The sequence below is a fragment of the Kogia breviceps genome, chromosome 3, assembly GCF_026419965.1.
Source record: "Kogia breviceps isolate mKogBre1 chromosome 3, mKogBre1 haplotype 1, whole genome shotgun sequence".
Lineage (NCBI taxonomy): Eukaryota > Metazoa > Chordata > Mammalia > Artiodactyla > Physeteridae > Kogia > Kogia breviceps.
Window position 1 is genome coordinate 154,678,701 of NC_081312.1, and position 14,887 is coordinate 154,693,587.

Consider the following 14,887-nt stretch of genomic DNA (forward strand, 5'->3'; position numbering starts at 1 on the left):
ACTTTACCCTTGGACCCCGAGCCAGGCCCATACAGGACGAATCCCTCACGATCGGGACCGTGCGGTCCTGGGCTCCTGCTCACAAATGCCGTTTGAGGGACCTGCCTGAGTCTGACAAAGCTGTCAGGCCTCCATAAACAAACTCACCTCTGGAAGTCGTCAGGACATTCTGGCCCTGGGGAGGCTGGTAACCCTCAGCGAAGAAACCCAAATATGCAGACCCAGAGTTGCTCATAAAAATGATCTGAAGGGATTGCTACACCACTCAGGCTAGACAGAAACAAGGGCTTCTGGGTCACTCATGCCAAAGGAGACTGTGGTTCTCTCTGCAAAATCTTTTCAAAGATACCCATCCCACTAGGGCTGGGAGTTGAGGCCTATGTCCTACCTGCAGAGGCAGGAAGGACATATTCCTAGAGAAAGAGAGGAAAGCTCAGAGGGGCAGAAAGAAAGGGTTAATCTTGGCCCTCTGCTGCTCGTGGCTCAAAGTCTTGCTCTCTGGCTTGAATTCCTGTCTGAACAGAAACACCATCGGAAGGAGAGGCTTCCTCACCACTGACCCAAGCTGTGGCTTTCCTAGGAATTGACCAGGCCCCTTTGCTCTGTTGGTGCGTCAGCTCTCCACGTCACCCCCTCCCTCGCCAACCACCTGCTTATCATCCAGCAACAGAGAGGCTGTGACCCTCCAGGACAGGCATGCTATTCTGCTGTTTAACAAACCTGACTGCTAGGAAATTCTCTCCTGCACAAAACCAATTCTAACCCTAACACAGAGTGAGTTTCATCCTGTATGCGCACAGCAGCCCTGAGAATGTGTGACAGCATCTCCCGGGCTGTTCCCCCAAGTCGGGTCCCAGCTTCTGGTTGAAGAGCCCAATCTGTGTGTGACTATTGCTCTTACCACCATCAGAGGTGGATGAGATGCTCCGAGTGGGGGTGCTGTCCGAGGAGAGAGGAAGCCATGGTCGCCCATCTTGGACACTAAATTCCCGTTAACGTAGCTCAGAACCACGTTATACGTTCTGACAGCTGCGTCTCCCTGTTGACTCATATTCAACACAGTTTTTTGACTTCTCTCTCTGATTCTAGATTTCACCCCCCCTGCTGGTTAATCTCAATTGTTTCAGTGATTTCTCTGACCAGTACAGGACAGAGGAATTCAGTCAACAGGTAGAAATCACATCCTAGCATCTTTCCCTCCACTGCTGTCGTTTAGGTTAAGCCACGCAGAACAAAGAAGCTGCCATGCTTGCAAACCTACTGGCCTATGGGGAGGGTCCTTCCGCTGTGGTCCAAGCCACCTGGGCCCCAGATCCTGTTGTCCATCATCTCTGTCCCCACATTGCCACTCTCGCCAACAAACAAGCTGTTCTTGATCTCCTGCTTGGAGCCATCATCATACGGGAAGGTCCCACCACTGTAGAGAGAAGATGTCTGGAATGAGATTTCCAGAGACAGCAACCCACAGGGTGCCAAGGGCAATGACTGGCTCTTACCTGGCCAGGGTCAGGCCAATGCCATTGTCAGCAAACCTGGGGACAAGAGCAGACAGTCAGTGAAGTCGTGGAGGGAAGGACTCCTCCCTGCCCTGGTGTCACACCGTGGATCCTGTGTAGGGGAGGGGTCTTTGCATAAGCACCGGGTTTGCTGAGGGAGCAGGCTCACACATTCTGCGTAATCATGGGATCGCCTAGATCCCCGCCCACACAGTGTCTGACTCCAAAGAGTGGATGCAGGGACTCTCGAGCGTTTGGCGCCACGTTGCATTAGCAGCATTCAGACTGGACTCCATGGGCCTCCCTCTCCAGCCCACCCCCATCTGTGATTCCAGGGCTCAGTGGGATCCTGGACCAAGGGGACGTGGAGGGCCTTGCTACCCTCAGGACCAGCCCGCCCTGGCTAACGGTGGGGGTACATGGATGCATTTCCATTGCCCGTAGCCATCCTCACTACTGTTTCAGCCACAGCAGGAAGGACCACTAACAGCTGATTTCTAAGTTTCCCACAAGTCAGGCAGACGTTGGCCCTGAGAAGTCAAGTTTGCAATTACACTGCAGCGATCTCGTCAGCTCCCTTTTGCCTTTGTCCATTTTGAGGGTCAGGAGGAGCACATTTCTGGAGGGAGTCTGGTTGTGAGTGATAAGGGGAGGTCCCACAGCATCCGAGCCAAGCCTTGGGTCTGCGCTGCCGTGGACCGTGGGTCCAAATATGGCGGCCGCCTTCACTTCCTTTGTCCCAGGGGTATACATCCCCTCGAAGTGCCACTCTCTGCTTCCTAAACTCTGGTGGCTTCGGAGCATCCATAAACCTAAGCCAAATCCTTGCCCTCATGCTTCAGGCCCAAGTGAATGCACTTTCCCTCTGCTCCAGGGAGGGTCCCGGCCACCTGAAGTCTCCCCAGTTCCCGGTTTGCTTCCGCTTACCCTGTTCCTCGTCCTCCGGGACGCGTGCACTTCTCCCTGTCTGAAGCCCATCCAGTTCAAATCCACCGTTCAAGGCCCAGCTTCCAGGGCCCTGTGCTCTCTAGTTCCCTCCCAGGACTCCCTGATTTTTGTTCCCCAGTCTCTCCGTGGCTTTTCCCTACCACCGCTGTCCTCCAGTGCTCTGCTCAAGGCCCCCCCCCCATTCCGCACTGTGCCCCCGGAGACGGCATGCAACCTCACGGCCTCCACCCCTAGCAGTCTGCCGTTGACTCTAAAATCAGCCACTCCTCCCCCCTGCACTCCCAAACTTTGGTGTATTTCCATGGGGTTTCTCAAAAGCATCTCAAACTTAACGCACATGAAACAAAACAGTCATCGTCCACCTAAGCCCGTTCACTCTCCAGAAGCGCATTTTCACCTAAGTTCTCACTGTAATTCCTTCTCCTCTGGACCTACTGCCCTATTATTAGTTGTCGCTCCCACTTCGAGGAGTGCCTCCACCCACCACGGAGTGGTTTGCTGCAGTGACCTTCCTAAGAGATGGACACAATGGCCAAGTGCTCAAGGCTTCTCGAGGGATCCCCATCTTCTGTCAGCCCCTGGCTGTGCCCACTCATGGGACGACCCCCTCTGCACCAGCCAGATGCTGGGCTACCTTGGAAGGAGGCTGGTGAAGGGTTAGAAGATCCACCCCCACTGGCAGGGGCGTGCTTCACAATTTGTCTTTCGGCCCCAAGTCTGGCATCCACTCCCTCTGTGGGGACCTGAACTTCCAACAAGCCAGAATCTGGACATTCACTGGCTGCAGAACACCGCAGAGAATTTTAGCTTTGACCCCCATCTGTTTTCCTCTTTCACTCACCTCTCGCATAATTTCTCTCTCAAGTGTCCTTGGGCCTCTACTCTAGGGATGAGCAGCTTATCTCATTGACTAGCGTCTTGTGTTGCGGGGAAGTTCTTCCTTCTACTGAGTGGAAATCTGCCCAGATCTGCTCTCTGGAGCCAATCGGAGCAAGCCTGCCTCCCGTCTGACACCCTAAATGCCCTTCAGAAGCGCAGAAGAGGCTCATCTTCTTCCCTTTCCCCTCTCCTCAAAACTCTCAAAATCCTCTTCTTTCTCTTCCTCTCTTCTGACCCCACAAAAAAAACCCGCCCCAGTTTCTCTGCCAGCGACATTCCCTTTCCATCCCTGTGTGTCTCTGGCTCTCTCTGGGGTCCATCCATGGGTCGGTGTCTGTCTTCCCCAGGCCTCTGCTTTTCTGAGAAGGCTTTACATGTGTGAGCGTGCGTGTGTGTGTGTGTGTGTGTGTGTGTGTGTGTGTGTGTGTGTGTGTGTGTGTGTGTGAAATCTGTCTCTGTTTCTCTCCTCACACACTCTCACTTCCTCTTGCTCCTTTCACAAGCAAGTCTCCCTTCATTTCTCCTTTAACTGGTCATGATAAAATGGAGAAATATACTTATTTCCCACGTAGAGTTTCTGATTCCCATTTTTTTAACACCAAAGGCAGATGAGGAGAACATTTCATGCTACTCCTTTAGAGGAAGTCCCAACTCAGCTGCGTGTCCCTCTGGTTCTTGTCCTGGGTGGGCCGTGGCTCTCCATGGGGACCTTATATCAGAACTCGGGGTTCCTTGTCTTCTTCCTTTGTGCCTTGGAGTCTGATGTGCTGATATTTGAAGTCCCAGTTCAACTATTCACCTCTCGGAAAATTCGTTCAACTAAGCCTCATTGTCTAAGATGGAGATGAGAATTTAGATCTCCAAGAAACACGGTAAGAAAGAAATGCAACCAAGGATCCGGCACACAGTAGCTCCTAGAAAAGTGCTGGTTTCCTTCCTCCTTCCTTCCTTCCTCTCGCTGACTGGTTATGTGACTTACAGCCAAGCCCAGTGACTATCTGGGGGCAAGTCATGCCCCACAGCCCCTGGCACGGTGGGCTGAAGCCACATGCCGCTTTTAGAGGGTTCTCTGGGTCACCGCCCGCTGCCATTCCATGCTCCTGCCTGGGGTGGGCGACCAGAAGGCCAAACATCGGTACGCCTGGATTCCTCTCTCTGTCTTGCTCGTGTCTGTCCCCTGCCCAGGGGAGAAGCATCGTCCGCACGCTGTGCCAACGCCACACTCACCGGCAGCTGTCCAGCCACACGTCCCCGCCACGCAGCCAGGCCCCATGGTCCTGGTTCTTGTAGGCAGTGAAGTGCTTGATGATGGCCGGCTCCCGGGGCTTCAGCGGGTCGGCGTCCTGGTGGGGGCTGTATCTGGAACACAGCACGGGGAGGCACAGGTGGCCAAGTTGGGGGGACCCCTGAACTGACGCCCTTCTGGGCAGTGAGTTCCTCTCTGCTTATGGTGCCCGGAAGACTCGGGCTAAACAGCAACCAACTCGCACCCCCTGGGCTCTGCAGTGAACTTCCTGAGCTTTTGCTGCGGAAGTCAGAGGTCTTTTCCCCAGGGCCCAGCCCCATGCATCCTACAGACATGTCACTTCTCTTGTTCATCATCACCACTGGGGAACCCCGCCGCCCCAAGGAGGGGTCAAATCACAGAAGGAAGTTCAGACAGCCAGTCCCAAACCTGGCATGCAATGCAGCCCTGTGGCCGGGAAGGGGAGTCTGAGGTACCCAGCTCTCTACTCTCCTGGGGGTAACCTTGACCTGGTGCCTTTCCTGGGCTTCTACATCTTAGCCACCAAATGGAGCACTGAGCCTGAATGCTCCCGATGTCCAGGCCAGCAAAAGCCTTCCATGTCATGTCTTCCATGGACACGATCATGTCACTGGTATTAATCCACTTTTGACAGAGACCAAGCACTTGGTCTCCTTAAAGGGTACTGATTTTCCTAACTACCTTGAGGTTTTGACAGCATCTCTTAAAAGCAGCTCCTGGCCTTGGGCTGAGCTCCAGATGTACTTATAGGTACAACCTGAATGTTCCTTCCTATTCAATTGATAGCGAAATTCCTCCCTTCTTTTCTCTTTACCTTTTTATCCTGGTCCAACCTGCTGGAGCCCTGGCCAGTCCTGTCAACTTATCAAAAAGCAGGTATTGGATTTTGCTGATTTTTTTTTAGAAACCACTCGGAATTTCTTTTTCCCTTCAGCTGCTGAAGCCTCAACCCTGACTCAGATTTGGCCCCGCTCGGATGTTCACCATGGTACCCCCAGCAACGAGCTCAATGTGTAGCACATAGCACGTGCCCATAGAATTACCTGGCGGAGATAATGGAGAGGAAGGGCCGCTTGTCCTTGGCAGAGGCCTGGGTAGTTTTGACTCCGTTGTCTATGATCATGCCAGCCTGGGGAGAGGGGACATTCAGGGACACATGAGATTGGACAGCAGATTGCAGGCATCTTCTCACACCCAGCCTCACTGAGTACTCTTGAATGCTCCAGTGAAACCAGCTGCGCTCTCAGGATGCATTAATAGAAGCAGGGGATCTGCAACGAGGGAGGTGAAGAACCTGCATTGCCCTGCATTGCTCAAGTCAAATCTGGAATAAGGTGTCCTCTTGGAGGTGCAGAGGAGGACCCTGAGGTTTAGAGGGGTTAAGTATCTTGTCCGAGGCCACACAGCGAAGTCCATGCCCCAAACTCACACTGCATTCGGCAGTTCTGAGCCCAGGCCCCAAATTAAGGATGACAGATATGCTTTCTTGGAAAATGCGTCTGCAGTGATGCAGAGAAAATGCTGAACTTAAGTCCCGTCTTTACCTTGGGGCAGGGGTCTGGGATCATTCCCCAGTCCTGTCTTGGGTTTCGCCTGACCCAAGGGAAGAACCTCGCTTTCTTATTTGGCTCCACAGGTGTCCACTTTGTCGGCCACGGGTGAGTGGGAGTGAGGCTGCCCAGTGAGGCCCCGTTCAGTCCGCCTTCAGGGCTGGACTCCCTTGGCCTCCTAGGGAGGCTTGGACTCCTTATCTCTTCTTTACGGAACTGGAGGACACTGGCTATTGTGATCTTCAACTGACTTCTAACTAGGCAGTGGTGATGTGAGTCAGGAGAAGCAGGACTTGATTCCCAGTCCTCCTCTCATGAGCTAGGACCTTGCAGAAATCCCTTCACCTCTTGGGCCTCAGCTGCAGTCTGTGTAAGATGGGACGATAACACTGAATTCCTGCTGTCAGGACCAAATAAGAGAAGCCAGGTGAAGAGTTGGGAGCAGGACCCTTACACGGTGGCACGGAGTCAGGGCTCACCAGGTGTGAACGCCACGCACGGGGCTCCTCCTTGGCTCGGAATCCATCCGGAATCCAGGCAGCGGAATCCACCCGGCTCGAGGATCCTCTTCGCTCCGTTCCCACCCTGCCACCCCCGAGGGCCCCTCCCTCCATCTGTGGCCAGGAGTCCTTGCCTACTTCCCCGGTGGAAACCATCCTCCCTCACGTGTTCCTCCCCTTTCCAACCTCTCCAAACATGCACGCAGGGTACTGCGTGGCCCACCTGCGGCTCATAGGAAGGCTTCTCAAGGAAGGGACCTCGACAAGCAGCACTGCCCCCTGGCCCCCACGGCCCCCAGAGCCCCTGCACCTGCTCTGTATGGAGACGGCTCTCCCAGGCCCACGGCAGCCTGAGGCACACCCACTCGGAGCCTGCGCTAACTCTCTCCTCTGTCCAGGTGACCCTGTTGCCCTCTGGCCTCCACCCTCTGCCCCATGAAACTTCTTTCTTGGCCTCTTCCTCACAGGCCCACCCCACCTCCTAGCTGTATACACAGGTCTCTTCTGAGATTATTTCTCATCTTCATGGGCTTCTCCCTAGTTGAGTCTCTTTGGTTTTGACCCTGAATGCATGCATTCTCCTCTAGGACCCTCTGTTTCTTCATCTGTACCACTAGGGAGCAGACCAGAAGAACAGCCTTGACATTCGGGCCTCTACCTGCACACCGCCCCTGCGTCCCCAAGACCACCTCTGTCCCCAGTACGGCGTCTCTGGTCTCAGCCTCACTCCCCAGCTCCATTCCCACGTGCCCACGACTCTGGTCTGGACGCTGTCATCAACTGGGGGCCCTTGACACACCCGAGAGCCCTGTCCCTTTCCCCAGCACCTCGCTTGGTGCTGGACTCACAGAACGACTGATGAGCAAACGAAGATGACAGAAATTTCTGTTTTCCACCTGCCTCCTTAGCACTGCATGGATGGAGGACCCGCTTCCCAGAAAAAAAAAAAGCAACCAGAGGAGAGGATGCTGATGCTGCCTTCATCTTCCTGCAGAACCAGGTCCTGACCTTCCCTAGCTCACAGATCAGGCCTGGCTTTTCGGAGTCACCACCGATCCCATCCCCACCAAGTGAATTGCGAAATCAAACTGAGGGGCCCAGCTCCGGGGCTGCCAGGAGGAGCTGTGGCTCTTCGGGCTCTAAGCGTGAGCAGGCCTGGGAAGGAGGACCCGTGGGCAGGCGGGGAGGCCTGGAAGGACTTACCCGGTAGTTGGAGTGTGCGCGGTTGTTAAGGAATTTTCCCAGTGGGATGTGCTCTGAATAACCCGGGGAGTACATTCCGGCCGAGGGGCCCGTCGGTACGTGGTGAAAAATGAACCAAAATCCAGTTTCCTGGTGGAGGAGGACACGGGGGGAAAGCCACAGAATTCAGCACCAGGGAGCTTCTTGTTGGGGTGACTGGATGGCCCAAACTAGGGGTGGGCCTAGCGCTATCACCCAAATGGCCCCAATGCCCATTCCCAAGCACACCCGTGGGAAACAGCAAAAAGTCTGAGGCGAATATATTTTGGGGGGTGGGCATCCATCTTGACTGTTAAAACCCTCCTGTGGTCCTACTGTATCAGCCATGGGCGCCAAATGGCTGGATTTCAGAGTCACTGCCAGGGTTAATCTCCCCCTCCTGACACATAATGGGAGGATTTCCTGAGTGTTCTTGGCTTTACCCTTTCATTCTGCAGATATGGAAGCTGAGGCCCAGAGACGGCCCCCGGCCTGCTCCCCAGGAAGGTAAGCAGCACGGAGGAGTGGGTAAGGGCAGGGCTGTGTAGACAGAATACCGTGTTTGTATCCTGTGCATGTCCCTGCCTTACCTTCCTCCCCACCATAGTACAAACCTCATAGGGTTGACACAAGAATTCAATTATTGGAGCTTATGGGACGTCCCTGGAAGTCCAGGGGTCCAGATTCCATGCTCCCAAAGCAGGGGGCACAGGTTCAATCCCTGGATGGGGAACTAAGATCCCGCGTGCTGCGTGGCATGGGCAAAAATAAATAAATAAAAATAAGTGAACTTGTGCACACACCAACACACATACACAAAATAAAAAATAAAGTGTGAAAAATGTAATAAAACAATTTGAGCTTAGAACACTGACGTGCCAGGCATCTAATAATGCTACTGATTACTCATTAGCTGTGATCACCAGTGACGAAGGACCAGAGGCATCACTGAAAAGCGAGTCCATGTGCCTCCCAAGCTGGCTTTTCCCTCTTCACGCTAAGCCTGACCGCGTGGATACCTAGACTGGGGGCTCAGGGCACACATCTTTCAGGGTTGGCCCCGGCCGTCTCCTCTCCCCCAGCCCCACCCAAAAAAGGGGTGTTTCTGCTCACCTCGGATCCCGCAGCAGCACAGTTTATGAGGTTGTTGTTGGGATTGGCCATCCAGAAGGTGGACACAGCACTGTGGGCGGGGGACAGAGATTGAATGGCGTCAGACAGAGGGCTACTGGCTCCCATCTTGCTGCCCGGGGCGGAGGGGTGGCCCATGTCAGGGACTCCTAACACTGCTTGGATGAGCCTCTTATCAGTGCTTTGAGATGCCCTTGATTTGCTGTTCTGAAACCCAGTTTTCTCATTAAAGCAGGGGTGCATTTACGCCTTTAACACGTTCAGAATTTGAATGGGGCATGGCTCTTGAAGGTATAAGCAAGTTTGTGGGTTAAATCTGAGATGGACCCTAGAAGAAATATAAGTCAGGAGAACCCAGAAAAACGGCTGTCTCTGAGGGAGAGGACCTAGACTCAGAAGGTTGACTGTAGAGGAAGCTCTCTCTCTCTTGCCGTCTCTCTCTCTCTCTCTCTCTCTCTCTCTCTCTCTCTCTCTCTCTCTCTCTGTCTCTGACTCTGTCACGTCAAGAAACAGATCATGGTGTGTTGGTTTCTGCTTTACAACGAAGTGAATCAGTTATACATATACATATGTTCCCATATCTCCTCCCTCTTGCGTCTCCCTCCCTCCCACCCTCCCTATCCCACCCCTCTAGGTGGTCACAAAGCACCGAGCTGATCTCCCTGTGCCATGCGGCTGCTTCCCACTAGCTATCTATTTTACATTTGGTAGTGTGTATATGTCCATGCCACTCTCTCACTTCGTCCCAGCTTACCCTTCCCCCTCCCCATATCCTCAAGGCCATGCTCTAGTAGGTCTGTGTTTTATTCCCGTCCTACCCCTAGGCTCTTCATGACATTTTTTTTTTTTTAGATTCCATATATATGTGTTAGCATACGGTATTTGTTTTTCTCCTTCTGACTTACTTCACTCTGTATGACAGACTCCAGGTCCATCCACCTCACTACAAATAACTCAATTTCGTTTCTTTTTATGGCTGGCTAAAACTCAAGCTATTTGAAAGGAGAAAAAAGAAAATGAGGCAATTTTGAGGGTCATCTGAAAAATTCTAAGTAGACCATGAAACTATTTCTGTGAGAACGATTAAGAATTAAAACTTGAAATAGAAGGAAAGTCTTCGAAAGCAATGTGGTTTGTAAACAAAAAATAAATGACACAGAGGAACTGAATAATACAGTAAAACTCAATTAATAGGTGTAAAAAAAAAAAAAAAGAAAAGAAAAGAAACAGACCAGTGCAGCTGGTGCCTATGTGTACACGCTGTGGGCTGCGAGGGGGCAGCCTGCTTCCTCAGGAAAAGCCGGAGGATGAGAACAGCGGATCTCTTTGGCCAAAAACAATGCCCGTGAGGCACACTGAGAAGGGAGAAGTAGAAGACACACTCCTGCCCTCTGTCTGGGCAGCTGAGAGCCTTCGGTGGTTAAGGGCTGTGAGGTCCAAGGCGCTCAGGAGCCCAGGAGTGAGAAGTCAGGTGCGGGGCTGGGAAGCCGTGTGAGCACGAGCACGCGGGCCCGGCGTGGTGCAGGGCGGGGAGGGGGAGGTGCTTACTTGCAGTCCTGCCTGGGCTTGGGGATGTACCCCGGGTAGGAGTCTTCTGTGATCATCTTGCACATCTTGCTGTCGCGGTCAGAGGGGAGGAGGGTTCCAGACTTGACAAGGAGGCCGAGACAGTGCTCGAATGTGTTGCGTTCCTCTGGCCCATCTTCCGTGAAGAAGCAGTGGCCCAAAGAATTATAGCCCACAATGTCCTTGACCTGCAGGGGTCAAGACAGGGCGACAGTTCGCCCGGCGTCGTTACTCACGCGCTCATTCATCCATTCAACAAACGTTCAGCAGCCTGAGCCAGGCACCAGGCTCTGAGAGGGGATCTGGGGGTTTGGAGATGGATCTGACGTGGGTACGACAGAGCCGTGACTTTCAAGTCCTTTCCAGCTAGGGGTGTTGCAACTGAGCCTTTATGGGGTGGGGAGAAGAACAAAATGCTAGAAGTGGGCCCGACTGGAGACCGTGGACGAGGCCTCGTGAGCCTAATCTGGTGAGGACACGGCGAGTACACTGCCCACGAGGCCTTTATGTGGAGGCTTTCGCCAAGAGGTCCCATCAGAAAGGGGGGTAGGGAGAGCTCCGTCTGAGCCAGGCCAGGGGGGCTTCTTAGGAAGACTGGTTCCTCACTGCGCCCTCTCCCGTGGACCCAAGCCAGCTTTGAAGCCTGCAACCACAACAAGCCACGCTTGCAGAAAACCAGAAAATGCTGCAAACGCCAGCTCTTCAATATTCTTCCTGGAATCACAGAGTCAGTGGGCCAAGTGGAGAAACCACTTGACGACACGGAGAGACACAGAGTACAGTCTTAGCTGTGCCCACGAGCGTCACAGGCCCTTAGACAAGTCTGCCAACCTCTCGCCAACACACTTTCCCCACCACACAATGGAGGAGTCCAAGTCCAGGATCTCCGAGGCCCCTTCCGGGTCTGAATCTCTATGAACTCATCAATCTGAGAACCAGAAGGTGGGTAGAGGGCCTCTGGCCCGAGCCCTAGCTCCCTTTCTCAAGCAGGACTTTGTTCACGAGCATCCCTGACAAACGGGCATCCTGCTTCACTTGAACACCCCACAGGTGAGACGCTCGTTGCCTCCCGAGGTGCCCTGTCCAGAGCGGGGTGTGAGGATGGTGAGAAACACCTCACTAGCGGCCTGAGATCTTCCAGCCTCATGTCCACCCCCGGGTCCTGACTGCCCAAGGATGCCACCCAGCCAGGGAAGCTCCTGCTCCCCTATGATATCATTCTACCCACGCCTATTAAGTACCCACTGCGGCACCAGGCCCCGGAAGATTCATACATCATCCCCACACAACTCCCCCATCAGCACTGCTACCATTTCGAGGGGTGTCCTGTACATTGTAGGAAGTTTAGCAACATCCCTGGCCCCTACCCACTAGATGCCAGCGGGACCTTCTCAGCTGTGACAACCAAAAATGTCTCCAGGCATTCATTGCCAAGTATTCCATTGGGGAAGGGAGGTGACAAAATTGTCCCTGACTGAGAAGCACTAATGAAGGGTAAACACCCCAATTCCCTCCAGAGCCTTTTCTATGGCAAATCTTACCTACTCCCCAACTCCCAGGCAGACAGGCTCTAGAAGCATCCAGAACTAGGACCCTTTATGTCCCAGCACTGGCCTGGGCTCTTATATCTTTTAATCTTGCTGAAATCTTACACAATCCTGTACTAATTTTTTTCAGAGATGAGGAAAACGAGACTCAGAAAGGTTGAGTGATTTGCCCAGGGTCACACAACCCACATGTGCAAAGCCAGGGCTGGAACCTCAGTTTTCTGACTGCATCCTTTCACCCATGAGGACGGGGCACAGGCACAAGTGCCCTATTCCAGGCAGGCTCTTCGTTCTCTCAAACAAGGATCGCTTCCTTAATCTTTAGTAATAGGCAAGGGCGTGATCTGGAATGCCAGATCAGTCCCCCAATAAGCATTTTAGTCAATACCAAGGTCATGCAATGGGACTGCTTCCTTTCCTCCTAGTGAGCTAGGAAAGTTTGCTGCAAATAGCCTGGAAAGACAAGCATGGGAGGAAGAGGCCAGAAAACGTGGGCTGCTTGTGCTGGCAGGGACATCGAGAGCAAGTTCAATGCTTTCACTTTACAGAGGAGGACACTCAGGCCCAGACGAGCGATGTGGGGCAGTGTTCAGACCCGCGCCCATAGTTCCTCTTAAATCCTAGTCACCCAGCTGTCCGGATCACACTTTGGGTGTCCTCTATGAATGCAAGTGAATAATGAATTCAGTACATTCTTATTCTAACAAATGCCTGAATAAGAAATTCCCTCCAGGGCTTCCCTGGTGGCACAGCGGTTGGGAGTCCGCCTGCCGATGCAGGGGACACGGGTTCGTGCCCCGGTCCGGGAAGATCCCACGTGCTGCGGAGCGGCTGGGCCCGTGAGCCATGGCCGCTGAGCCTGCGCGTCCGGAGCCTGTGCCCCGCAACGGGAGAGGCCACAAAGGTGAGAGGCCTGCATACCGCAAAAAAAAAAAAAAAAAAAAAAAAAGAAAGAAATTCCCTCCAGGCCCCTTGAGTTGTGCTCTGGAGAAAACAACTCTTTTGGAAAGAAATAAAAATAACTACTGTTTACCATGAAATGTTTTACATACATTATCTCATTTAATCCTTATCGAAACTACTATTCCTTTTCTACTGATGGCACCGAGACTTCGAAAGTTGCCTGAGTCACTTCTCTTGCAAGGACGGATTGAGACTTGCTTCTCCATCTGTCTGATCCAAAACCTGTGTCCTAATCAATTCTCAACAGCACCAGAAAAGAAACCTCCCATCTTGTGTTGCATTTCTTTCTTCTCGTTAGTAGTGGGGTGAGGTGGCATATAGAGTCCAGAGAGAAGCATGATAAGGTCGAAGAAAGCCCTGGGCTGGGAGTAGAAGACACAAGTTCAAGTTTGGTTTCATCACAAGCTTGCAGTGTAATTTGCCAGAGTGTCCTTAGGGGGACTTCTGAAATCCCTTCCAGCTCTGACATTGTACAATTGTTCTTCCTTAGAACATTTCCCAGAATTAGATACTTAAACTGTCACATAGCTTGAGATGGACAGCCAGAGAGAGGTGACAGATAGATACGTAGGTAGACAGTAAGTAGCTGGATAAACAGACACATACGTATGGACTTACGGGTGCCCACTGAACCCCCATGCATGCTATCCAGAAGCAGTGTGTAAGCTCCCTGCCATTCTCTTGCACAAACTGTATTTTCCCTTTGTTCTTCTGGACATATTCCCTTATGACTGACAATCATGAAATCGATTTCTGAGAGCTGTTTTAAGTCTTCAGCTGTTGTTAGGTGGAGTCTAGGCATGACATTGTGAAGAATGAAACGCCCCAGCTCTCAGGAACTGCTTCAATTAGGGTGACCCTTTAGTTTATCGTCTGAACCAGGACATTATCGAGAGTGAAAGGGGGTACCGTTAGCCATTAATCTGGGATAGCAGGTGTAAAATGGAACTGTTCTTTGCAAATCAGGGCATAGAGTCACCCCAAGTGATGACTTCCCCCTGAAACCTGTACACAGTATGAAAAAGAAATTACTGTTTAAAACAAATATACACAGAAATGAACTATATCTCTGATTCTGCCTTCTAGGGTAGGGTATGATATGATTCATCTTAGTGAGAAACCTGGCTACAAATAGGATCCTATTAAAAGAAAGACTGTAATTTCTGAGCTTCTGCTGTTTACTTTTCTTTTCTATTTTTCTTTTCGTTTTTTTTTTTTTTTTGAGCTGCTAAAGAAAAGAGCCTTGGAGTAGGTGGTAATTTGCTTTGCAGGGTGTGTTAATGAGTTTCTGAATATGCAAATAGAAGCTGGAAAAGGAAACGGAGAACCCAATCACTCTGCCTAATAAGGAGAATGTGTTTTTTGTTGTTGTTTTGCCCCGTTGGCGTGGCATGTGGGATCTTAGCTCCCCAACCAGGGATCTAACTCATGCGCTGAGTCCTAACCACTGGACCGCCAGGGAAGTCCCGAAAATGAGTTTCTAAGGCGGCCCAGGAGCAGTGGGGGAGGAGGAGGAAGGACCCCCACAGCCGGGTGGAGGGGAGGGGAGGGGAGGGTTTAAGAAGAGGGACCCGTTTCTCCATTTCCAGTTGATTTCTGTGCTGATCTATGATGCACCCCTACCTCCTTCGCATCTCTTTCCCACTCTGCCAGCGGAAGCCCTGGCCAGTGAAACTTGGGGGGAAAATAAGCCCAGGAGTCTGGGTTCCTCATTTGGGCTCAGGAAGGAAGGAGAGATGAGAGCAGCTCATGAAGCAAGAAATGAGTGAGACCGAATTCAAGAAACTGGAAAAAGGGGAAACCAGGGAAAACAGAAGCC

The 14,887-nt window shown here is 52.3% G+C and overlaps 2 protein-coding genes across 4 annotated transcripts in view; one reads left to right on the top strand and one right to left on the bottom strand.

Moving 5' to 3' along the window:
• Nucleotides 1-14,887, top strand: part of MESD (mesoderm development LRP chaperone) — a 65,205-nt gene that overhangs the window by 46,539 nt on the left and 3,779 nt on the right. The window lies entirely within an intron of this gene.
• CEMIP (cell migration inducing hyaluronidase 1) overlaps nucleotides 1-14,887 on the bottom strand; it is a 165,571-nt gene that overhangs the window by 21,235 nt on the left and 129,449 nt on the right. For all 3 annotated transcript variants that reach the window (XM_059059141.2, XM_067030042.1, XM_067030041.1), the window contains exons 14-20: nucleotides 10,541-10,746; nucleotides 8,975-9,044; nucleotides 7,844-7,972; nucleotides 5,634-5,719; nucleotides 4,551-4,682; nucleotides 1,497-1,532; nucleotides 1,262-1,417 (exon numbers count right to left, since the gene is read on the bottom strand). In XM_059059141.2, coding sequence (XP_058915124.1) covers nucleotides 1,262-1,417; nucleotides 1,497-1,532; nucleotides 4,551-4,682; nucleotides 5,634-5,719; nucleotides 7,844-7,972; nucleotides 8,975-9,044; nucleotides 10,541-10,746 — 815 coding nt within the window. The remainder of the gene's footprint in view (nucleotides 1-1,261; nucleotides 1,418-1,496; nucleotides 1,533-4,550; nucleotides 4,683-5,633; nucleotides 5,720-7,843; nucleotides 7,973-8,974; nucleotides 9,045-10,540; nucleotides 10,747-14,887) is intronic.